The sequence below is a fragment of the Podarcis bocagei genome, assembly GCF_964188305.1.
Source record: "Podarcis bocagei genome assembly, chromosome: 15".
Classification (NCBI taxonomy): Eukaryota; Metazoa; Chordata; class Lepidosauria; order Squamata; family Lacertidae; genus Podarcis; species Podarcis bocagei.
Window position 1 is genome coordinate 16,941,773 of NC_138141.1, and position 24,910 is coordinate 16,966,682.

A 24,910-nucleotide genomic window follows, 5' to 3' on the forward strand; every position below is an offset into this window, starting at 1 on the left:
ATCTTTAGTGATGCTTTCACCTGTGTTATCTGTTGTGAACTTGCACAGAATTCCTGGCTGGGTGGGTACAGTGCAAGAGCCAGCAGAAAGTCCGGCTCAGATACCAGGTTCAGAGAGAGGCACCAGTTGTGCACCTTTCTCACAGGTGCCACACACTGGGTTGACGTTTTCATTGCACTGTCTACTGTGACTGCAAGACTGCTTTTCCGGGCAGTCACTAGCAGTTCAGATCCCATTAGTGTGTAAGTAAACTGAGGACTTTTTGCCCCATAATGCATCCCTTTAGACTTGCCTACATGGAAGTGGATTTGCTATTTCAACGCCCAGTCATCCAATTTGGAAAGATCCTCATGGAGCTCCTTGCAATCCCTTTTTGTTCTTGCCAGCCTATTTTGTTTTACTATATGACTTGCCATATGGAAACTTATTTGAAGCCATACATGATGGAAAATGATAGATAAAAAATACTTAACGATTTGGTGTTATCAACAAACTGGCTATCTGACTGCTCACTCCTAAATCCGGGTGATTGATAAACAAGTTCAAAAACATAGGTTCCAATACAGATTTTTGGGGCACCCCATTTCTTGCTCCCCTCTATCAGGAAAACTGCAATTTTATTCTTTTTCTTCCTGTTTCTTAACCAGTTTCTGATCCATAAGAGGATCTTATTCCATAACTGCTATGCTTATCTGGGAATATTTGGTGAGGGACTTTGATCAAATGTTTTTTGAAAGTCTAAGGATGTACTCTCTGCCAAAACACCCTTCTTCGTGTGCTTACTGACAAAGGTTAATGAGACTTTTGACTTTCCTTTGCAAACTTCCTTTTTAACCCATCGCCTCATTCTTCAGAAGTTTCCTCTTTTGAAGTCAAATGTGACTGTACTTTCTTGGAAACTGCCCACTTACATCTTTCTCCAAGTCCTCCTTGGTACCACTAAGGATTATGTCCACGGTCATCTCCTCTCTGGTTGGTTCCTTGACCAGCTGTTCTAGGGCAATCATTTAGGGTACTGTATCTACAGACCTTTTTGTTGTGAGCGGAGCATACATGAGCCCAGTCTTACTTGAGTGGAATTTGTTCAATTTGCCCATTAGTACACCACTTCCTCCCTGACTTCATTCTCCATCTCCCAGAACACTTGTCAGGAAATTGACAGCATGTCTGTCACCAGTACTAGTCACCCACAGCAGTTCCGTGGAGAAGTCTGCCCATTTAAGTCAATCTAATTCAGGCTTTTTTAACACTGCTTGGCAGGAAGAGGCTCTCTAGGAATTCAGATGGAGTCTCTCCCAGTCCTATGTGGAAATGTCATTGGGGATTGAACCAGGGACATTCTGCATGCAAATCAGGTGTTCAGCTGTGGCCCTTGGAGATTCATTTCCCTCTTTAAGAACAGCCCTGTTGGGTTAGAACAGCCAGTTAAGCACATTCTTCCTCCCAGTGACCAAGTAAATGTTTGTGGGAAGCCTAAAAGCAGGACAAGAGAGCAACAGCTTTCTTCAGCTATTGATGATGGGGATCTAACCTGATGTTGCAAGTTAACGTGGCTGACTAATTTGAGATTTAAAGTATTTATTTGACACATCGAGTGACATGTTCAGGTCACATAAAAAGTAAAGCATAGTCGTATTGGTCCATAAGAAAATGAAAAAATAATGTTTAGGCCCACCAAAATACCACAAAACAGTATGCGCTCTTTGTGTCTAGTAATGCAATGGCCCCAATTTGGTTTTTGAACTGATGTTCAGGATGCATTATAGCATTGCACACAGAGTTTCCTGCTCTTGGGGGCTTTGTTATTTAATAATAATTACACCAAACCAACACACTCTTTGCATTGGCCTTGGACCACAGTGGAGAGCTTTGGTGCCTCCCCAGGAGGTCTCACCTGCCTGAAAGGGGGATGCAAAACCACATGCCTACATCAGAAAGGTGCTAAGACACAGGCTCCCACTTTGCACCCACATCTGGGCATTAAGCACGTGCTGGTTCCAGCACCTAGATATAGCACTGCCATTCCCTTTCTCCAATATTCAGTCCCTTATTTCCTCCTCCCCGTTGTCATTTTCTCTTCGGGATGGGGTCGGTCAGTGGCGTAGCGTGGGTTGTCAGCACCCGGGGCAAGGCAAGTAATTTGCGCCCCCTAACCCGTGGATTTGCGCCCCCAACCCATGGATTTGTGCCCCCTAACCCCCAGATGTTGCACCCGCTGCGGCCGGGCCCCCCTGCACCCCCCACGCTACGCCACTGCGGTCGGTGTCTGCTTTGTTGTGGACTGAAGAAACCGTTAAGCGAATTGTTGCATTCTGCAGAGCAAAGAATGGGGATCTGGAACTAGTGACCTCCTTAAGGACTCCCCCCGCCTCCGCCGCCCTAAACACACATTTCCTAGGGAGCTCCTCCACACACCACCGGGTGCAGCAGCAGCCAGCCCTTTCATACAAAGATCACAGTGTCAGATTTTCCAAGAGACTCCATGTTTCCTGCCTGAATCACTCTCTTTCCCACCCCCTGCCCGCCCAGACCCTGGAAAAAAATCCCATTAAAAATATTTTAAAAATTAATAGCCCCGAGGACTCCCCTGGGCAGAGAGAGGAAAATAGCTGAGCTACTTCTCTCCATGACTGAGTCAATCCCAGCCACACACACACACACAAATGCTTTCGCAAGGCGTGGGCCGAAGCCTGTTGTGCCTGGCTGGAGAGAGCGAGCAGACTGCAGACACAGATGTGCTCTTATAGATGCCTCCCCCCTCTCCTCCCCCCCCCCATTGTGCTGCTAAACTGTGATCTCACATGTGGGAGGGACGGCGGCAGCAGCAGCAGCGAGAAGCCAGAGCAGCCCATCACCCTTCAAAGGACCCTGCAGTTGCCCTATATTTCCCATGCTAGTAAATCCCACCAAGGCTGCCCTAGTTCAAAGCACATCATTGCCATGTCCCTTGAAGGCTCACCCCAAATCGCAGCTCAGGAGGCTGAGGTGCACCCTGACCAAAAATAGGATCCTGGCAGGGGGCAGAACTCCCAGGGGCCGATGCACCCAGAGATTTGAAGGCAGGGGGCTTGGGGTTTCACTCTGGCCCTTTTTAGTCATAGCTGGTTTACAACCTGGCCTTTGGATCTCTCCTGTCCCTTTGTCCAACCTGGGGGTGGGTGGGAGATGCTTTCTAACCGATAGCAGCCTCCGCCAATGAGGCCGTTACTCCATTTTGAGGAAAGGCTGGGCCCAGTCCATGCAGCAGCGGGGAGACCTTGTGCCCAGAATTTCCTCCTGGAGAGACAACTGGTGGCTTGTGCTACTACTAGCCTGCGGACTCTTGCTTTTCAGGGGTGATTTGGCTTCAGTTTCTGCCGGCTTGTCCAGGCCATCCAAGGCACTGGGCTTCTCCAGTTCTTCTTTTGAGGTACCTTCTCTTTCTCCCAAGCACTGTTTCTTTTTTATTTATGCCACCACCGACATCAGGCACCATCTTCAGCAGGTTTCCAGAGAGGTTTAAAAAGGTAAAGGGACCCCTGACCATTAGGTCCAGTCGTGACCGACTCTGGGGTTGAGGCGCTCATCTCGCTTTATTGGCCGGCGTACAGCTTCCGGGTCATATGGCCAGCATGACTAAGCCGCTTCTGGCGAACCAGAGCAGCGCACGGAAACGCCGTTTACCTTCCCGCCGGAGCGGTACCTATTTATCTACTTGCACTTTGACATGCTTTTGAACTGCTAGGTTGGTAGGAGCAGGGACTGAGCAAAAGGAGCGCACTTCGTCATGGGGATTCGAACCGCCAACCTTCTGATCGGCAAGTCCTAGGCTCTGTGGTTTAACCCACAGCGCCACCCGCTGAAAAAACTTTAAAAGCACACCAAGCAGCCAGCTGAGTTTTCAACGGACCAAGCAGTATAAAAGCCAGGGCAAGTGAAAAGAGGTCTGGCATTAAGGCAGGCCCCAGGTGAGCCGCCATGGGGGAGCCTGCTGCCCCACTCCTTCCATGCCCCAGAGTGGTCACCTTGTGAGGGCTTGATCTTTCCAGTGAAGGGAAGAGGTGGCTGCTTTGCTTTCTGTGTCTGTCAACCTTTTCTCCTGCCCCTCTTTCAGGGCTCATTGCATCTCACTCTCATTTTCACTTCACAATGGCCCTGCTAGGGAGCTTAAGGTGCATGATAAGAGCAAGTGTCTGATGTCTGCTGCACCCACACTGTCTCTCGGGGAGCTTGTGAGCTAGCGGTGCAGGCACACTACCCTTGAGGCAACAAAACTGATTTGGGGGGGGGCATTCATTAAATCACACTCCTTGATCAGCTGAATCTGGAGGAAGTTACAGTGAAAATACTACAATTTAAGCAGCCTGGCGTCATTCGGCGGCACAGATGCGGGTGGGCAAGGTCCACACTGCAGGGGGTGATTTCTCCCCCCCCCCCAAGAAAAGAGGGCATTCAAAATAATGCTGCGATGCTCTTGTATTTGGCAGCCGCCTGCAAAGGAGAGTCCAAAATTGTGTAGAGCCTAAATGGGGAAACAAAAAAGGTGGGTTTTTTGTGGGTGGGTGTGTCTGGCGCTGTTTTTTCGCCTAGAGCCCGCTTCTTTCAAAGGGACGTTGAAACTGTTTAAGGACCCACCAGCCCAGAATTTATTGGCAGAATAAAAGCGGGTGAGAGCGGCGCCTTTCCGCAGCTCTGAACTGGTCACGGTTCCGGTTTTCTCTCGGCCACCTTTCCCAACAAACCTGCAAGGAAGGCCAGTATCATGGCTGCCACCCCCACCCCCCACCCGGAGCTGAGTCGAGCGAAAGGGCTGCTGCTACTAGCGAGTCCTCCGAGTGGGGGCGGCCCCCGAGTCCCAGCCTCGATTCGGCCACAGCCTCGACGGGCAGTCTCGGTCCCTACCGACCTGCGCGAAGTAAAGCCCGGCCAGCCGCCTCGTGGCCAGACGAGGGCGCAGCCCTTCTGCCGTCCAGGCGCTGCTCCGGGGGAAGCGCCGGTGGCGACCCCGGCCCTGCACAGCAAGGGCCTTCGCGGCAATCCACCCCCCCCCAACTCCAGGGGTCCCGTCGCTTCGCCCCCTCTTCCTGGCGAGACCCCCCCCCCGAGGTCCGCCTCAGCGGCGCCCCCTCCCCGGTCTCCCCTGCCCGGCTGCGCGACGGAAGCAGGGGAGGAGCCGCCCCCTGAATAGACCCCGCCAGCTGGGGCCGGGCTTGGCACCGCGAAAGGCGCGGCCAGACCGGGATCGGGCGCGCCGCACTGAGGAGGCGGCGGCGGCACGACGGGGGCAGGTGAGTGCGCCGGGGGCGGGGGCGCGTCCACCTTGCCGCGGTGCCTTCCCAGGGAGAGAAGGCGGCGGCCGCCCCGGCCTCGGCTGGCTTGCAACAGGCGCTCCAGCCGCAGGCGCTATTTTTAGGAGTCCCCAAAGTGGCGCCGGCGGCTGGACCTGGCCGGGCGCAGATGCCGGTCCCCTCCCCCGGCGTAATGCGCCGTCGCTGCCGGCGCAGAGAAGCTGGGCGGGCCCAGGGAAGCGAGGCAGGCTGGGGCCCGCAATCCGGTTCCGAGTCGGCTCGGCTCGCCTTGCGCGCCTCCCCTCTGCCCTTTCCCCCAGGGACGGCTTCTGATCCTGCTCCAGGCCTGGCGGCCCTTGCGCTCTTTGCCGCCTCCGCTGCCCACAGGAGACGTGGCACCCGACGGGGGGGAGGGGGAGGCATCACATGGTCTTGGAAGCGACCAGGGGGTTTGCCTGGGCCGCGTGGCCCTCAGGCCTTCCCTGGACGAGTCCAACCGCCTCCCTCTCTTCTGCCCCCCCATGCTTGGGTAGTTATGCCACCGGCCAGTGGGCGGCGCGCTGGCTAAGAGGAGCAGGTTGCGCTCAGAGTGTGGCTTCTGTTGAGGGGTCTTTGAGAATTGAGGGAGCAAGGTCCGGAAGGTCAGCCAAAAGGGCAGGGGGCTGCCACGGGGTGTGGGGGTGGGCGGGAATGATGCTTGCAGCCCACCTGCACCCTGGATGGCTGGGATCGATTCCCTGGTTTGGATGTTTGCAGCTGCTGGCTGACTTGCGCCAAACATCAGTTTTCCTGGTAACTTAGTTGCTGTTTCTGTGCCATCCTGACTGAAGGCTCTTCAGGGCTATGTGGTCCTGTGCTGGGGATCCACTCAGCCCTATACAGTGGTACCTCATGTTAAGTACTTAATTTGTTCCAGAGGTCCGTTCTTAACCTGAAACTGTTCTTAACCTGAAGCACCACTTTAGCTAATTGGGCCTCCTGCTGCCGCGCCGCCAGAGCACAATTTCTGTTCTTATCCTGAAGCAAAGTTCTTAACCTGAAGCACTATTTCTGGGTTAGCGGAGTGTGTAACCTGAAGCGTATGTAACCAGAGGTACCACTGTAACATTGGTCAGACTTGAAAGTTAGACGGTGAGCCTGTTAGGACCAGAAGATGAACAACAGGTCATGCAAGCCACTGTTTTCAGCTGCAGTTTATCCTTAAAAAGGAACGTCAGTGGTCCACCTTACACAGTTGTTGTGAGCAAGGTGGAGGCCATGATTTATTGCTGCATAGTTGAACTGCTATAGACATTATAATGAGAAGGGTCCATATGTGCCTTTCCCAAGCAGCCATCGGGATCAGAAGTCCAGATGGGGAGCAGCTCAGCCGTGGGTGATTTATCTCTGAGATCCCAGCACAAAGGCCCAGCGATGCTGCCGAGGAGGGAGGGGAGCAGAGAGATTTAGAGAGCAGATAGATTGTTTGAGGGGCGGGGGGGGGGATTTGACATGTGGCAGTTCTGGTGCTCCAATGCTCCAGTGCTTGGTGGGGCACAAAGCCCTGGGGACGTTCCCGACTGCCCCTTTCCTCCCCCTCCTTGGCTGTGTTCCACATGCTGAGCCTTGTTTAGGGATGGCAGAGAGGCACAGACTGCCCCCCCCCCCTGCAGGACAGCCACCTGTTCTTTCGCTGGCTCCTGCTTTTACGTACTTCCGCTTCTTCCCAGGGTTCAGGCAGGACAGAGGACAGAATGGTTTCCTCTCCTCTCTCCCTCCCTCTCCCCAGAGTGATCTTTCCTGCCTCCTGACTGGTATGAAGTGTTTGGGGACTCAGGGAAAGGTGGGATGGGAACTCTGAATTTGTACATGTCTGTGTTGCCCGTATATATTAAGTCATTTGGGTGGCCCAGTGGAAGAGATGCTTAATCTGACCCCCTGGGAAAGTAGCTTGCCCACAAGTCCTCCTTTCATCCTGCCTGAAGGAGGAGTGGGGAGGGGGCAGTGCTACCAATGCTTCCACAGGCCTTTCCTTGAGAGGAGACATATTGTGTCGCACGCACAGAGCTGCAAGATTCATTGCTGTGTTGTAAGAGAAGCCTGGCAGCTCCCCTCTGGAGCTGTGGGGGTTGGGAGAGAAATTCAGTGAGGCTGGTCAAGTTGTCCTTTTTGAGGCTGTGCAGAAGCACCAGTTTTGTCCCTGGGGGAGAAACATGCAGGGATTGAGCAGCAATTTTCACTTCTCCAGAACTCTGCCTAGTAATGTGATCCATAACGTTGAGTTTATTCGCCAGCTCCTCCAAAATGCCCTATATTCCATTAAGGTAAAGGTAAAGGTACCCCTGCCCGTACGGGCCAGTCTTGACAGACTCTAGGGTTGTGCGCTCATTTCACTCTAGAGGCCGGGAGCCAGCGCTGTCCGGAGACACTTCCGGGTCACGTGGCCAGCGTGACGAAGTTGCTCTGGCAAGCCAGAGCCGCACACGGAAACACCGTTTACCTTCCCGCTAGTAAGCGGTCCCTATTTATCTACTTGCACCCGAGGGTGCTTTCGAACTGCTAGGTTGGCAGGTGCTGGGACCAAGCAACGGGAGCACACCCCGCCGCGGGGATTCGAACCGCCGACCATGCGATCGGCAAGTCCTAGGCACTGAGGTTTTACCCACAGCGCCACCCGCGTCCCCCTATATTCCATTACCAGCCAGCAAAGCCCTCATGCACTCTATAGACAAAAATAATAAAAAGACACACAAATCAGACATTAGCGATGGCTGCATTCAGAAACCAGTTGGAGAACATTTCAACATACTGACCTTTACGGTGGCCGTCCTTGGAGAAAAATGCTCTGTTCCTCCAACTTTTACATGCTTTTCCTTCTTTACTTGTGTGTGGGTAATTGTAACTTTTTAGTTTAGATAAGAAGTGACATGAGAGAAGTATATAAAATAATGCATGGAGAAGGAGGAGAGAGAAAAGTTTTTATTCCTCTCTCAACACTCAAACTCATGGCAGGGATTGTCGACAACCTAAGTGGCTTTAAAAGAGTCTTAGGCAAATTCATGGAGGATAGCCCTAAATATGGCTAGTAGCCATCGTGGCTATGCTCTGCATCTCCAGTAGGAGGCAGTGATGCTTCTGAACACTGTCTCCTACTCCCCATGTGGCAAGGAGCAGATATTAGGGTTGTGTGGTTCAGACTCCTGGGATTAGCTAAACATGCAATCCCATCTAGAAGGAGGTGGGATGATTGTGATGTTTGCACATTTGATCTTGGGAGCCCTGTGACTGCACCTGATTAACAGAAAGCAGCAGCTGCACCCCAGAGGAAGTGCAACCTGCCTGGAAGGTGCTCAGCTGTCTTTGCATCCAGTCCTGCCAGGGGAAGGGTTGGTCAGGGTTACTATGGAGCACCCAAAGCCTCTGTTTTTAGTAACCTTCAATTTCCTTGGTTTGTTTTTAAAAATGGCCAGGAACGTGCTTGCCAACATGGCAGTTTCTGAAATCCAGGAATGTGTGTGTGTGTTTGTGTATCTTCTCTGGGTGATGTGGACCTGCCCTGGCCAGGCTCTGGTGAGTCCAGAGGGATTTGACTCTGGCATTTGGGAAGCGCAAGTTGTGGGTTTTTCTCCTTGTGGCCAGGAAGCCGGCAGCCGCCACTGCAAAAGGAGCAGCTGCTGGTGCCAGTTTTTTTCCTGTCCCATTTCCCAAAAGAAGCTGCTTCTACCGCCCGCTTTGCTGCATGATCAAGGGGTTGTGAATTCCTGGTGAAAACCAGGGGTCTGCCGTGGGGTGGGATGTCAGCCGAGCCACCCAGCCTTTGCATAAGTAAGATAAATAAATGCCCTTCCTGGCTCTCTGTATGGACCGGTCCCAATCCCTCCTTAGAAGCAGGGTGGCCTCTGTGGCAGGTGCTGGGTGGGCAAAGTCGGCGCCTCTGCAAGTGCACCGGTGGTGTCAGGAGGAGTGCGCAGGAGGGGGTGTGGCGGGCCTCTTCTTTTCCACACCTTGCTCTCCGCAAACGCTGCTGCACATTCCACAGCAGCGCTCCAGGCAGGAGCTGGCTTGTCGGCCAGCCAGGGAGCTGGAATCCTGCCCCTGCAGGCATAGAATCCTGCTGCTCCGCCTCTGCGCATGAACCTCCTCCCCCCGCCACACCTTTTGTGTGCACAAGGCAGCTTGTCATTGCCCTGTCATTCACAGAGCTGCTCACAGACTTGGACAGCTGGGCTGGAGTGGGAGTGCAAGGCTTGGCCCCCACAGCATTCACAGTGGAAACTGTTGCTGCTATTATTTAACCTCAGCCTGCTTCCCAGCATCTGAACCCCGTCAGCAGGTTGCGGCTCTTAGGGTGGCCTCATTTGGCCTCCTGCAGGCCAGGCTGGTCTTGTCCTATTCCTTTAACTCAGGGTGGGTCACGGTTGTGGACCGCCAAATGTTGCTAGACTGGAGCTGCCATAATCCCTGGGCACTGGCCGTCCTGGCTGAGGGCTGGTGGGAGCTGGGAGTCCTGACAGCCTCTCAGGAGCCACAGATGCACCCCCAACTCCTGGTTTAACTCTTCCCAGTAGCTATTTTTGCATTTTGTGGCCTTTGCTGTTCCTTTTCTGCCCACAGCTTGTTGCCATGTAACATCTGGCACCCACCTGATCACTTTTTGACATTTTTCCAAGATCATATTGTATGCGTTGCACCAACTCCATTAAAAGGGACCCAGCTGGACTCTCCCTTGCAACGCTGTCCTGGGAAAGAGACGATGGGCTGTCTTGGTATTGGGCCCTTTGCAGGGTCAGTCATATCTGAACCCCAGCCGTTTGGAAGAGGCCCCAAGGCAGGGTAGTCCTTTTTGCAACCCCTGTGGGACGTGGGTTCAAAGCGCAGGGAGAGGGGAGATTGCTGTGTGACCCCCAAAGTATGCTTTAATAGGACTGATTTCCTGCTCAGTCTGTGAGATCACTGTGAATCTTCCCCCTCCCCATCAGTCCTCTCATTTTCTTCCAGGGTGTATGATCTGCCTGGGCCAGTCGACCTTCCTTCGGTTCAACCACCCGGCTGAGGCGAAGTGGATGAAAAGCATGATTCCCAGCGTGGGGCGAAGCCCTGCACCCCAGCATGGGCTCACAGCAGGTAGGAGAATTTCAAGGCAGAGGTTTAGGTACAGCACAGCCCCCTATCCTTGCAGTCACTTGGAATAGCCACATGACCCTTTGCCCCTGATGTTCCCTTGGCCTTCGTAACCATGGGGTTGTTGGGGGTTGAGTACCCCCAGCTCCCTGTCCAGGGATATTATTTCTGGGGTGGGGGAACCTCTGCTGTTGTGCTGTGGTTTGGAATTACTGCAGCTCCTTGCAAAATGTGAAATGTGATGCCCTTCTTTGGGTGCCTCCTCCATGAGAGATCTGGAGGAGAACATGAGAACGGGCCTTTTCTGCAGTAGCCCCCTGTTTGTGGAATGTTTTGCCCCAGGAAGTTCACCTGGTGTCTTCATTAAACACCTTTAGGCACATGGCAAAAACATTGCCTGGGCCGATTGACATCCAATGCCCTTTTAAAATGTGTTGAGGAGGGTGGCGATATTGGGTTGTTTTTGTTTTTATTATGTATTTTGTGCTTTTATATCATTAGCTTATGTTGCAACCACCCTAAGACCTATAGGTATAGAAATTTAATATGCAAATTTATACAAATTTAATTAATGTTGGTTGTGATGTCTCAGCTGCTAATGCAGAACTTGGTGACTTGAGTCCAGAGAATTTGATAAGCCTCGATTTCGGGGGAAAGTTTCCCACCCGCAGAAGTTGAGCATGGCTCATAGGCGACATGTGTGGGGTTACGGAGCTGCAGTAGTTGCTGGAGCAGTGGGGTGGGAGCAGGAGCAGTGGAGGGGCAAGAGCTCCCCCAGCCCAGCTTGTCTTTTCTCTCCACAGAGGCCCAGAGCCTTCTGAACGGCAACCAAGATACGGCGAAGGCTTCCCGGCACAGCCACAGCGCCCTGGTCAGCTCCATCGAGCGGGACTTGCAGGACATCATGGACTCCCTGGTGCTGGAGGAGGAAGGCAGCACTCCCAGGCAGCTCCCCAGCAGCCGGGGCAACGCTCCGTCGCCAGACTCCTCCGTCGTGAATGGCAGGGGCGGACGCTACCTGCTGTCGCCTCCCCAGAGCCCTGGCGCCATGTCTGTGGGATCCAGTTATGAAAACACCTCCCCGCCCTTCTCTCCCCTCTCCTCTCCCGCAAGCAGCAGCAGCTGCGCCAGCCACTCGCCTGGCACCCAGGACCAGGGCCCTTCCCTGCCTCCGGTGGTGCCCGTTCGCTCCTCTAGTTTCAACCACACCATGCTGACTCCTCACGGCGGGGCCAGCCTGGACCTGCCGAGCAGCGCCGGAGGCCCGAAACCGACACGGGGGCCGGTGAGCCCACGGACGGCTCGGAGGGCCACACAGGAGAGTCCCCGGAGCCCCACACCCAGCCGCAGGGCCCGGCCCTCGGGGGAGAACCCCCGCCCGGGCCCACGCAGCTCCCCTCCACCTGCGTTGCCCACTGGCCTTAGCGAGAGCCTGCCAGGAAGCCCTCGGGTACAGCCACCCACCAGCCCACGCCTGGCCCCCAAATTCCAGTCGCCCTCCACCCCACGGACCAAGGCCGCAGCTCTGCAGGAGAGGCCTCCCAGCCCTTTCCGGGAAGTGCGGGACACACCTGCTGGCACCTCCCGCCAAGGGCTGGGGAAAGGCTTCCCGCCGGCTGAGCCTGCCGGGTTTGTGCCTCTCAGCCAGTCGAGCCGGGCCCTGCAGCCCCCTGAGAGCCCCCGACTCAGCCGGCGGCCTCTGGAGAGCATGCGGGAACTGCCTCCTCTCAGCCCTGCCTTGTCCCGCCGGGCAGTGTCGCCAGCCCCTCACGGCGGCCCCCCAGTGCAGGCCAAGGCCGGCGAGACCCCCTGTGGCTGGCGGAGGGAGCCCATTGAGGACCTTATGTCTGCCTCTTTCTCCTGCCTGCGGGGACGCAGCCCCTCGCCCACCTTGCTCGCCCGGGAGCCTGGCCAACGCAAGCCCAGCTATGCAACCGGCCTGAGCCCTGCCTACAGCCTGGGCTCCCTGACTTCAGCCTCGCCGCGTCAGAGCCCCCGCCTGCACCGGAAGTTGTCTGGGGGGCTGGAGCTGACGCCGGGGCCCCTGCGGGAGCGCAAGCACAGCATCTCGGAGCTCAGCGGCGACGAGGGGGAGCTGAGGGAATACCATCGCTGGCAGCGCCAGGAGCGGCTCCGGGAACAGGAGATGGAGCGGCTGGTGAGTGGGGCACCTGCTCAGGTGGCGGGCACAAGGACCTCTGTAATGACAGGGGGGTCTGCCGGTGCCTCGGAGGTGGTTGGGCTGCAGTGTTAAAAATTAGCCAGGCACCAGGCGTGTTTTGCGACTTGCGCAGGACCTTTTGCAACCAGGTGGAGATCTCCAGACACCTGGAGAGGTCAGACTGACATCACCATCTGTCTGACCTCTCCAGCTTTCTTGAGCAGCTAGGCAGAAAAGCTTGTACACTGCATTTCTGTTTCACTTTATTTCTCTAAGTATGGTTCACACACACCCCTCAGTTAATTCCTACAACAACCCGGTGAGGCAGGTTAAGAGGCTGTGGCTGACTCCAGGATCACCCCGTGAGCTTCGTGACTGAGCGGGGATTTGAACCCTGATCTCCCAGGTCCTAGTCCAACACTCTAACCATTAGACCACACTGGCTTCCTACAGTGCTTCTGGTTGAGAGGCAGCAGAATTAAGTAGGTAAATAAATAAGGGGAAGGCAAAATGAACCTTAAAGAACGAACCGAAGCATTTTTCTTGAAGCTTGAATTTGTTGTCTTTGATGTTTTAGTGTGTTGTAAACCGCTTTGAGATTTTTTTCTTTAAAATATAAAGCGGTAGAGAAATGAAATGAAAAATATTAATATTTTTTTCAAAAATCCACCACCGATGTGGCAGCTGTGACCTTGGTTTAAGGTGCCATTTGGTGATTAGCTTGTATATCTGAGTTTCTAACACGTTAGATGTGGAATGAATGAGGGAATTCTGGGCAGGCCGAAGGAATAACCGTTCCCCAGAGAGAAGGGAAGGTTGGGGGGCTGCCCTGCCAGGAGCGTTAGGAATCTTAAGCGAAATACATGCATTTCCTTGCAGCCAACAACTAGGGGTGCTAATTGTTTGAGGGGGATGGGGGTGGAAGTCAGTGATATTTCTGGAATTTCCAGCTTCGCACATGCCTAAGCCTTGAGCTGCAGTTACCAAGATGTGTTATCGGGGGGTGTTACCAGGGGGTGGGCAAAATTAGCCTGTGTGTCAGGCAGGTAGCAAGGTGGTGGCAGAAATAGCTGTGTGGAACAGTTTCTGTACAAAACACAGGGGAGTCAGACCCCTTTGCAAGAGTGTCTGCCTGGGGAAATGAGGCAGGAATGTGTGGGTTGTGATCCCCTGCAGATGAACAACAAGCTTTCCCCCCAAGGCACACCTGGCTGTGGGATGAGGGGTGAGGTGGAGCTGCGAATGGGGGGAGTCGGCTTGTAACCCCCAGGCCTGAAACGGTGCATTCTCTGGGATTTTCCCATGCGGCCCAGACTGAGCATGCTCCGTTTGGCATTTGTCGCTTTGTTTTATGCTCCGCCTGCCTGCAGTTAACTCTTGCGGTTCCTATCTGGTGATAAGCACCTCCTAACCAAACATTCGGATGTTGCCCATCACGGGCCCCAGTGCTCCCCGGGAATGGCACAGAAGGGGCCCCAATGCACTCCGATGAGAGAAAGCATTTTTTCATGCAGAGTGCAGTTAAACTATGGAACTCCCTCCCCCAGGAGGCAATGATAGGCTTTAAAAGAGGATTAGACAAATTTGTGGTTACGAATGGCTGCTAGCCATGTTGGCTGTGCTCTGCCACCACAATTGGAAGAAGCAGTTCTTCTGAATGCCAGTCGCTGGAAACGGCAGGATGGGAGAGCGCTCTTGTGTTCAAATCCTGCTTGCGGATTCCCAGGCATCAGGTTGGCCACTGTGGAAACCGGATACTCCATTGGCTGGATCCAGCAAGGCTCTTCGTATGTCCTTAACTGTTGACTCTGGGCGGGACCCTCCCTGGCAGAGCTAACACCAGGGTGGGGTGCTTTGTGTGCCTGCCCAGCCTCTGAGCCCAGCTGCACCACGCAGCTCCTAGCCGGAGTAACTCTGCAGCCTTTTTGCCCAGCTGGGCCTGGGTCTCAGAGCTGGCTGTGTGCCTGCCTGGCTCAGACTGGTGGAGCGTGCCACCTTGGGCTGCTGTGCCAGCCCCCAGCTGCACCCTGCAGGCTGCCTGTTGTCTCGCCAGTGGCTGGGCACTGACTCACAACTGCTTGTTTGCACAGCTTGTGTGATTCACAGAGGAGGTGGGGGGGGGAGAGGCTGTTGCTGCTGGGCCCGCACCCTGCCATTAGCCTGGTCACGTGCCGGGGTAAGCGGGGAGCGTCTTTTTTGGTTCTCGGCTTTGTTGTCGGAGGCTGGAGGTGTTTGTGTTCCTTGCCTGTGAAAGGCCTGGAGGGATGTGTCTGTGAGATGAGAGTCACTCCGGACTTCGCTGTGAGTACCGTAAGCCTGTGTGCATGTTGCACGCTGCTCGCCTCTCCATCCCACTTGGCACTCTGCACAGCCGAAACAGCGGCAGGGGTGGGGATTGATTGGGGGCTGTTCTCCCAGGACAGAATTTGCTTTGATCTCTTGTAGAAGTTGGGGGGGGGCTGGGAGAGATGAGTGTTGGGGGTTGCCCACGAAAGCCTGCTCTAGTCCTGATGAAGCTTAGCTTGGCACAGGATCCTGGGCTACATACAAGCTAAAATGGGGGTGCTCTCCTGAGACTTGGATTTCACTGTGTCCTGGAGGGAAAGTGGCAGAGCTTCTCCTTAGCAGTTTCTGGTGCTTCCCTGGTATCCCTGCAGCCTCTCTTTCTCCCCCCCCCCTTGCCCCCTCCCACAATGCCTCTTCTGTCCTTCATTGGTTAGCAGCTGACCTGGACACCTGTGCAGGAGTGAAAAGGTGCATAGGCAAGTGAGGCCCTTCTCCCAGTGGGATGGGTGAGGTCCAAGGGTGCCAAACTCCTCCTTCCTGCTGGTGGTTGGCTTCTCTCTCTGCCAGCTCTAAAGGGCACCTGTTGTAGCCCAGTTGAGGTGGCCCAGCCTTGAGTCAAGGTGTATCAGGCTCCTCAAGGCGACATACTCTGAAAGAGAAGGGCTTTCTTTCCCCAGAGCAGCTGCTGCCACTGTACAGTGGTACCTCGGGTTACATATGCTTCAGGTTACAGACTCCGCTAACCCAGAAATAGTACCCCGGGTTAAGAACTTTGCTTCAGAATGAGAACAGAAATCGCACGGCGGCAGCAGGAGGCACCATTAGCTAAAGTGGTGCTTCAGGTTAAGAACAGTTTCAGGTTAAGAACAGACCTCTAGAACGAATTAAGTACTTAACCTGAGGTACCACTGTACAGGCAGCTCCGTAGGGAAGTTTCCTGAGCCCTCCCTGCTCTGACCATCTTCCTGCTCGGGAAGGCTCTTTTAATTTCCTTGGACTCCTGTTTTAGGTAGCTGCTGGCTTTATTGTTTCATTCGCCAAATCAGATGTTTGTTTGCTTGCTTTAAAGTATTTTATATACCTTCAATCCACACCATATAGCAGGACAGTATACAATTTTATGGGATGCGGGTGGCGCCGTGGTCTAAACCACAGAGCCTAGGGCTTGCCAGTTAGAAGGTCGGCGGTTCGAATCCCTGCGACGGGGTGAGCTCCCATTGCTCAGTCCCTGCTCCTGCCAACCTAGCAGTTGGAAAGCACATCAAAGTGCAAGTAGATAAATAGGTACCGCTCCAGCGGGAAGGTAAACGGTGTTTCCGTGCGCTGCTCTGGTTTCGCCAGAAGCGGCTTAGTCATGCTGGCCACATGACCCAGAAAAACGGTCTGCAGACAAATGCGGGCTCCCTCTGCCAGTAAAGCGAGATGAGCCCCGCAACCCCAGAGTCGTTCACAACTGGACTTAACTGTCAGGGGTCCTTTACCTTTCATACAGTTCTATATATATGATCATTAAAATGACTGGCTGCTCAAGAAAACAGATGCACGGGTCTGTTGGCATAAAAAGATCTTCACAAGGCACCTGAAAGTCAAAAGTAAAGGTGCCTGCATGGGAGCAGCAGCGACACGTAGTACCCAACTGCTGGGGGAGGCCAGTTGGGCATCTGTAGCATGGGGGCGGGGAGGGGAGGGGTGCAGATAGCTGCTAGCACTTCTCTGAAAGATCTCTGTGATAGGGCTTAGATAGAAGGGCTCATACAAGCCTTAATTTTCAAACTGCGTTTATGCCAGATAAATATTGTAAGCTGCTGGGTGAAGGCTTTCAATAAATAAAAAGTCCAATGGCTAGCTGCAGCAGTTGGACCAGACCTGAGTGGTTCCACTTAGTCTACCCTATTCTTTCCCATGGTAACCCCACCCCGAGGTGCCAGGTGCGTTTTGCTACTGGCGCGAGTCCAATTGCGACAACGCGGAGATTTCTGGGCACCAGGTTGGCAGCCGCAGTTTTCAAAACCTTGGTTAATACCATTTCCATTTCCCTGGTGTGTGTTTCTCTTCCTTGCATACTGAGACAAATGAATGGAGTAAGCTACAGTCAAGCAATGTAGTTGAGATCATAGAATCATAGAGCTGTAGTGTTGGAAGCGACCCCCAAGGTGAATAGACGTTGTGGCGACTCTAACCTAGGTTTAAGGTGCCGTTCAGCACCTTGCTTAAATATCTGAGTTTCTGCCCACTAGAAGGGCAGAAGGACCACAGCTCTCCCCTTTCTGTCTGTAGTATTTCTGCCCTCTGTATTCCTGCTCTCTGCCTTCCAGGGGATCCCAGGGCAGAATTTCATTGGCCTTGAGTTTCATGAGATGACACCCCAGTTCTTGTGTTATGAGAGGGAGAGGGAAGCCTCTCTTTCTGGTTGTGTTTCTCCTCCCCTTCTCCCCTTCTGCTGCAATGAACATAGGAGCTCCAAGACTTTCCCGGCAGATATTGTCTCAGGCTAGCTGAAGTCCATGCTTGCAAAATGCCTTTGGGTCTTCTTTGCTCCTGCACCAGAATGTCTTTCGCCAGCTTTGGTCTGTGCTTAACGGAAGCAGCTGTGCGATAAGACACTGAACAGGTTGGGCAAAAGCACGAAATGCTACATTCTCACTTTTCCCTTGTGAAAAGACTGGGGAAAGCCAGTGGTTGGGGAACCGGCCAACCACAAGAGTCAAGAGGTTAGAGGGAGCCAGGGTGGGGTGGGGTCAGCTGCGGCTCCTGCCAGAGCACCGAAAGCCTTGGGATGCTCTGGGATGCCGATACTGACAGCTTTCCTTTCACCCCTCTGCCCTTTGCTTAGGAGCGGCAGCGGCTGGAGACCATCCTGAGCCTGTGTGCCGAGTACACTCACAGCGATGGCGATCCGGGCCAGGAGCACAACACCTTCCCCAGCGCTGGTGCCGAGGGCGCTGGCCAGCCGGGAAGGAGGCCCTCCAAGGGCTCCATCAGTCTTGGACGAGCGAAGGAGCAGCTGGCGGGAACCCTGGGCCTGCGGGAGAGGGAGAGCTTGGAGCGCTCGGATGAGGACCACCTGAAAGAGGAAAGCAGCAGCACGGAGAGTGCCGGCCAGGAGGTGAGAGGGCCATGCTTGGAGCTGGGAGGACAAGGAGGAGTATAAGGGACTGCTATCGGTGGAGTGCTCCTTTGCTCCCCAAACTGGCACTTTCCACTTTCCACTGTCACTTTTTTTTGGAATACAGCTGCCATCTTCCCTGACCAGGCTGGCTGGGGCTGATGGGAGTTGGAGTCCCACAACAGGTTGAGGGCAGCTGACTTCGCATGTAACCTTGGTAGGCTCAGAGAGGAGAGAGTGGTTTGTGCATTTCTCCATCTTTTTGGGGAGAAGAATTATATGCCTGTCCCACCCCCAGTGTGTCTGGGATACCTCTGGCTAACAGAGTTCATGGCTGGTGTTGTGGTATGAATTTTAGATAAAACTTTATTCGCATTAGCCAATGGCCATAGCAACAGTAAAACATTACGGTATACGCAGAAAAGGAAATTTGATATAAGAGCACAATTTAAAGTCCTGAATCAGCTGCCCTTATTCTGATTGCCCCTGCTATGAACCTAGCAACCTTTGCTGTTATCTGCTCATTTAGATCTGATAGAAGGAATGGTATGAATTTATTTCTACCCCACCTGTTTGTTACACAGGGAACACCTATTAAACAGAAAACATGGAACCAAGAGAATTAGAAGCAAGACTCAGCAGGTCCAGTTTATTAGGGCTATTGCAATAGGACAACCTCTCAGCAAAACTGCTAGTTAGGAGAAAGAAATAAAAAAATTGTCCACTAGCACCTTAGAGACCAACTAAGTATGTTCTGGTATGAGCTTTCGTGTACATGCACACTTCTTCAGATACACCAACACGGCTACCTACCTGATGCTAGTTAGGAGGACTGGCCAGAGCAAATTCGTAACAAAGCTTATGCAGGCTTTCAAGCACAGCAGACAAGGAGTCATAAACATCAAGCATTCTTCTACATACCTCAAAATGGTTACAGGTCATGGGATATAAAGATACTTGACCTCACACTGGTAATCAACTTTCCTGGGGTGTTCCAAACCATTTGGTCCTAGCTATTCAGTGGGGGCTGTTGACATTCCTTTCCCATGCCTGTCCTTGGAACCTCTCAAGGAAATGCCAGTGCTAACTCACAACAGACACAGGAAAACATCCTGCCGTTTGTGTCACTTTCAGGATAAGATCGGAGAGATGGAATGCAGCCTAGGAATGAGGCATGAGAGTCACAAAATGCAGACATGCGGGAATCATTCATGGATGCATTCTAGCCAAAGGTTAAATGCACTTAATATTGAAACATGATTAAAATCAAAAATATACACCTGGGGTCACTGATTTTTTTTCCATTATTCCCCCCTTTGATTATAACCTTTCCAAGGTTTATAATCCCACTTTATCAAAGTCGTTAATCTACCAAGACATAGTCCCTCTTGGACATATTTACTAGACTGTTAACACTGACAAGCACTGAACACCACAACATAGCAATATAATACAAAGAATGAATGAAAGGAGAATTAATAACCCCTCTTTCAAGGCTTCCTTGATGCAACTAGCCTGAGGATACCAATATGGCAATCCTTTATGTAATGGGTAGGCAAACTAAGGCCCAGGGGCTGGATCAGGCCCAAACGCCTTCTAAATCCAGCCCACAGACGGTCCAGGAATCAGTGTGTTTTTACATGAGTAGAATGTGTCCTTTTATTTAAAATGCATCTCTGGGTTATTTGTGAGGCTAGGGAATTTGTTCATCCCCCCAAAAAAGAGGTCCCCCACAAGGTCTGAGGGACAGTGGACTGGCCCCCTGCTGAAAAAGTTTGCTGACCCCTGCTTTATGTTGTTATTATTAAATTCTCTATGGTTTTAAAGACCCGAGAGAAGCATTCTCTCCCTTTTTCTTTAAACATGTCAGCTTATGCTTTACATACAGCAGGGAGGCCTTGTCATCAAGGACACATGAGGTTTTCTTGCATCAGCTTTATTTTGTGCCCGGTGTCAAATTAGTCTTCTAATTAGGCTACCCTCTCTGCTGATTTTTCCAAACCTTCCGCAGCACGAAGAGCCACCCAGCACCAAAGCCAGCCAGGAGGCGGCCCTGCTGGAGGAGGAGCGCACCCGTGTCCTGGCCAGCGTCGATCAGCTGAAGAGCCGAGCTAAGGAACTGGAGCAGCAGCTGCAGGAAACAGCCCGGGAGGTTAGGCAGGGATGAGGGCAAAGGGTAGAGTTCCTTCCTCTCGGCTGTGCCCCGTTTGGCCATGCTGATGGGCAGGGCACAGCCCAGGAGGGGCCCAGTCCTAGACTTCATTCATGAATGAAGAGTTGGCTGGAGCTCAGGGAGGCCTCTAACTCACCCCCACCTCCCGATGGCTCCTCCTGCAGAGAGAGGCCTGGGCCCTGAGTCTTAGCATGATGGGGCTCCTTGTCTCTCGCCCAGGCGGAGATGGAGCAGGCCCTCCTGCAAGGCGAGCGGGAGGCCGAGCTGATCCAGCTGCAGCAGGAGCAGAAGGCAGTGCTGCAGTTGCAGGAGCGCATGTCTGGTCTGGATGCCGCCATCCACCGGGACAAGGTAAATGGCTGGCTTCCTCAGTGCCACCCGGCCACCCTTTGGGAAGGCACAACCAGGCCACATGTGGCCCTCGGCTTGGGCTGGCCCTGCTCCGCCCAGCTTGGCTGCTCTGTTCCTTACCCCCCGCCCCCAAGGACGCTACACCGGGGGGAACTGGGTTGCCAAAGGGGCCCTGGCACTTTCCCTCGCCTCTCTGCTGGGTTTTCAAGCCGAGGTGACTCGCTCGGGAGCTGAACTCAAGGCGGTTCCTCTTGGTGCTTGGTGGCAAGCTGGAAAAGCGCTTGGGGGGCTCCAGAGGGGAGCCCTCCCTTTCCAAGCTGTGGTGTCTGAGGTGTCTCTTCTCAAGCCAGGCAGTGCTCTTTGCATCCACCTCCCTGGCGATGCTCAAGGCTGGGCCCTTCCTTGCCCCAATTCATCTTTTCAGACCAGAGGCATTAAGAAGACCTTTGCCTGCAAGACAGGCAGCTCCAGACCAGCACCTTGGCTGGCTGGGGATGGAAGCAAGTTGCCCCTGGGATTCCCACCATGCCCCTGGACTCCCTGGCATTTAGCCCCCCCAGGTGCTTGTTTGGGGGCTGCCGATTCCCAGCCTTTCTCAAACCTTTGCTCCCGCAGGGAGCCCGAGGGGACGCACACACCTTGCAAAGCGCTGCCACTAACCCCCCGCCTCGCACTAACCAGCTCTAACCCTCTCTCCGTTCTCTCTCTGTCTCTCTTTCTCTCTCTGACTCTGATTGCTTGGATGCCTGCCTGCCTGCATCTTGCTGGTGGGCCACCCTAACTGTGAGGCGGAGCATGGCTGAAGCCCAAAAGACAGGCGGAGGAGGAGGAGGAGGGAGGGTCTATTGCATGTGTACAAACATCCCACCCGATCGGAGGCTGCCTGGCAGGGACACGACTCCAGGGTCTAACCTTGGCACCTCCTGGGGAGCTGGGCGGGGGGCTGAGGGGGCTTGGGTGCCTTCAAGGAGCTCTGCAGTGCCCTGCCTCTCCCCCATGCGGGTGCCCGTCCCAGCTGCCCCCCAACAGGCAGGGGTCTTCAGCGCTTCAGTCTAGCTGCGGGGAAACTTGCAGGTTTGTTAATGCACAACTGCGGATTTGGATGCACAACTGCTGATGCCGTTGAAGGCGGGCTCAGGGCTTGCTGTTCTGTTTCCCAGTGTGTAGGCCTCCCCAGCTTTGGATTATTCCTTAAGGACAGTCTACTGCTGGCACATTAAATGCACTATAAAAACTCAGGGTGATGTGGAGTCTTTGAGGGCTGTGCAAGTGATCTAATTTCACAGGGTCGGGAGGACCTAAGCCAGGGGGTGGGGGTCAATACTGCACAGGACAGTCTGTGTGGATGGAGTGCCAGGGCATGACGCCTAGGCAGGCTGACCCAGAACTGAAAAGCGGCAACTGACACCCACCCACCCACCCTGAGCAGTGGTGGAGCTTCATGCTCCGGCACCAGGGGGAGGGGGCGAAGAGTAGGCAGGGCGGGGCTGGCATGTAGGGGCATGGAGCGTGTCCCGAGGGCGTGGTGCGCGTCCTGGAGGCGTGGCACCCAGTACGGGCGGGGGGGGGTCAGCCACAATGGCACCCCATCGGGATAGCGCTGCTGGGGGCGGTGTGCTCCCCCCGCATGCCTCTTCCTCTGCCAGTGACCCTGAGATTCTGCCCCAAGGAAAACTGGATGATACATTCTATTGGTTTTTACTGTGCGCCCCTGCCACATTCTGTGGACTCCTGTGAAGTCAGATCCGGTATGCAGCCCTGGCCACGGGTGGCAAGGCGCTTGCTGCCCCCAGTGTGGGCCTGGTGCCTCTCTCCTGCTGCCAACTCACTCACTGACATGTACCCCAAAGTGCCCAGAGCCCCCAGGAAACGGTGCTGCACTAACTCCAGAGAGGTGTGAGCCTAGTTTTGTGTCTCAAACATAGCAGTGCTTGTTCATCATGAGTCAACTCTGGAGTGGCTGGGATGGGGCTGGAGGGAGGGTGTGTGTCTCATCCTGAAAATGCCCATTTTCTGGACTCCTGGGTATCTCTAGAGATCTTTGCAACAGCTGACATGGTGGACTCTTTTGGGCAGGCCAGTAATTGGCCGGAGAGGACTTGTGGGTGGCCAAGCCTGCCCTTTGGGCACATGGTGACTTTGAGACGCAAGACTGAGGTTCCCAGTAGCTGCCCGGTAACCCTGTTAGAGTTTGAGCCCCTTGCTAACCTCCTGCCCCCTTGCTTTGCATGGCCTGCTCTTGAGAAGTGTGTTTTCTCTCTCTTTCTCTCTCTCTCTTCCGTGTGTGTTGTTTTCTCCCGGATTCAGGAGAGGGCAAAGGTTGATGCTGAAAGGAAGGAACTTGAGCGACTGCGGGCACTGTACTCTGAGCTCAAGCGACAGCTTGATAACTGCCCTGAGTCAATGAGGGAGCAGTTGCAGGACCAGATGCAAAGGGTCAGTGTCTCCTCCCTTGCCCCCCACCATCTCCCCGCCTGCAGCCGGGGTCAGCGCCTGGCTGAGGGTAAGCATGGCAGGCTGGCTTGGGTTGGTGGGGCACAACTCAGCAGGGCCTGGCACCCTGGCAGCTCTTCTTGGGAGGACGGCTTTTCCGGAAGAGGGAGCTCAGATCATGGGTGGGGGCCCTCCTCTCCTTGAGCCCTCTTTGCGGAGCACGAAGGGGCTAAGACTGGAGTGAAGCTGAGCCCATCCTGGCAGGGAGCAAGGGTTGCTAAGGCCCAGCCGCTCCTCAAGAAACCCACCCTACACCCCTTTCTCATGGCTCCTGCTGGCACCAGAGGAGTCTCCAGGAGGCTGCCAGCTCCTTCGTCCCTTGAATGCCCCTCAGGCTATTTTCCTCCTTGAACCATTTTGCTGGTTACGTGTCCCTTTGCTTAAAAAAGAGCTCGCCTTCCGCCATTTTGTTTTTTTGGTGTGTTTTTTTGCAAGGGTTTGCTTGCAGAGGAGAGCCAGAGCAGCCCTGTCCTTCAGGTTGCCTCTGCTGACTCTGCAGCCTTTGGACCCTTGTCCCACCTGCCCTGTGACCCTCTGGAAGGCTTGGACCAGATGCACCTAGAAGGTCCTAGGTCCAATCCCCAGCAGCATCTCCAGGAGAAAAACCCCTGGAAATCCTTGCTGAGCTAGATGGACCAATGTTCCTTCCCCCCTGCCCAAGCCAGCCGCCTTCCCCGAGTCCCAGCTGAGCCACTGTGTCCCTGCTGCAGGAAGCAGAGGCCCTGGAGACGGAGACGAAGCTGTTTGAGGACCTGGAGTTCCAGCACCTGGAGAAAGAGAGCCGCCTGGAGGAGGAACGCGAGATGCTCAGCCAGCAGCTCCTGCACAGCAAAGCCGAGAGCCACCGCAGCGTGGCACGGAGGAAGGTGGGTGGGTGGATGAGAGCGGAGAAGGAAGCCCTTTGAGCCGGGGGGCACTGGCCACGTGGCACTTGCTCAGCCCCCAACCCCGCTCTTTCCGTGTCCCCGCAGGAACGCCTGGCAGCGCTGGAGAGTCAAGCCAACCAGATCAGGCTGCAGGCTGCTCAGGAGGCTGACCGGCTGGGCAAGGAGAAAGCCACCACCTTGCAGATGCTGCAGAAGGTACCACCTGGCAAGGAGGCCATCTGGCAGAGCTGGGCGAGGCATTGCAGGCAGGGCGGGGCCACCTGGGGTGGGGCTTCTGTCCTGCCAGAACCATTCCCCCATAGGGTAAGGTTAGGTGGGACCTGGGCTATTGAAATTGGGGAGGGCATGGCTCTCCCCTTGGCACTGTGCCATAGGGGAGAGGCAGCTGGAGGCTGGGTGGCATGGCTGGAAGCACCCCAACAAGCTTCTCCCTTTTCCTTCCCCGTGGTAGGAGAAGGAGACCCTCCTTGCGCTAGAGAGACGGTACCGGGTGCTGACTGGTGCCTCCGGCTTCCCCAAGGCCTCTACAGCTCTGCGAGAGGTAAAAGGACCTCTGCGGGTGCCCAGGTTTTGCGGGTGGGTGGGTGGGCTCCCAAGAAAAGCCCCAAGGGTGCAGGCTTTTGCAGCCTCCTGAACTTGCAGTGGGAAGTGACCCCTTGCCTTAGCAGCGCTGCTTGTTTCTGCCTTTATCCCACCTTACCCTGCTAACAGCGCAGAGTTCGATGGCAGTCTCTCCTTACTAAAGAAGGAGGCTGAGAGGGAGGTGAAGAGGCAAACCCTGCCCAGGAAAGCTTGGTGTGCTGGGACCTCATGCCCATAGTCCGAGATAGTTAGCTATTATTATCTCCCATTATTGAGATTTTCCAGACTTAAAAAAGGACTCTTCCAGTCTAGGGCGTGTTGAATTTTTCAGCCTTCAAATTCCAAAAATGAAGGGTGCTAAAATGTTGTATTGGGAACTCGAAACCTATTTCGTTTAGTTTTGCTTGGTTAGTAAAATGTGTGTAAAATCACATAGAAATCATTAAAAATGATTGCCAAGTACTTGCAGTTGTTATTATTATTATTATTATTATTATTATTATT

The 24,910-nt window shown here is 54.2% G+C and overlaps 1 protein-coding gene across 14 annotated transcripts in view; it reads left to right on the forward strand.

Moving 5' to 3' along the window:
• PHLDB1 (pleckstrin homology like domain family B member 1) overlaps positions 1 to 24,910 on the forward strand; it is a 51,140-nt gene that overhangs the window by 15,846 nt on the left and 10,384 nt on the right. For 10 of the 14 annotated variants that reach the window (XM_081172299.1, XM_081172306.1, XM_081172308.1 and 7 more), the window contains exons 5-13: positions 10,245 to 10,370; positions 11,171 to 12,525; positions 17,648 to 17,920; positions 19,932 to 20,072; positions 20,313 to 20,444; positions 22,752 to 22,880; positions 23,648 to 23,803; positions 23,909 to 24,019; positions 24,276 to 24,365. In XM_081172299.1, coding sequence (XP_081028425.1) covers positions 10,245 to 10,370; positions 11,171 to 12,525; positions 17,648 to 17,920; positions 19,932 to 20,072; positions 20,313 to 20,444; positions 22,752 to 22,880; positions 23,648 to 23,803; positions 23,909 to 24,019; positions 24,276 to 24,365 — 2,513 coding nt within the window. Of the gene's footprint in view, positions 1 to 5,170; positions 5,268 to 8,635; positions 8,817 to 10,244; positions 10,371 to 11,170; positions 12,526 to 17,647; positions 17,921 to 19,931; positions 20,073 to 20,312; positions 20,445 to 22,751; positions 22,881 to 23,647; positions 23,804 to 23,908; positions 24,020 to 24,275; positions 24,366 to 24,910 lie in introns of those variants that run through there. The other 4 variants (XM_081172309.1, XM_081172303.1, XM_081172301.1 and 1 more) reach the window with 3 other exon arrangements.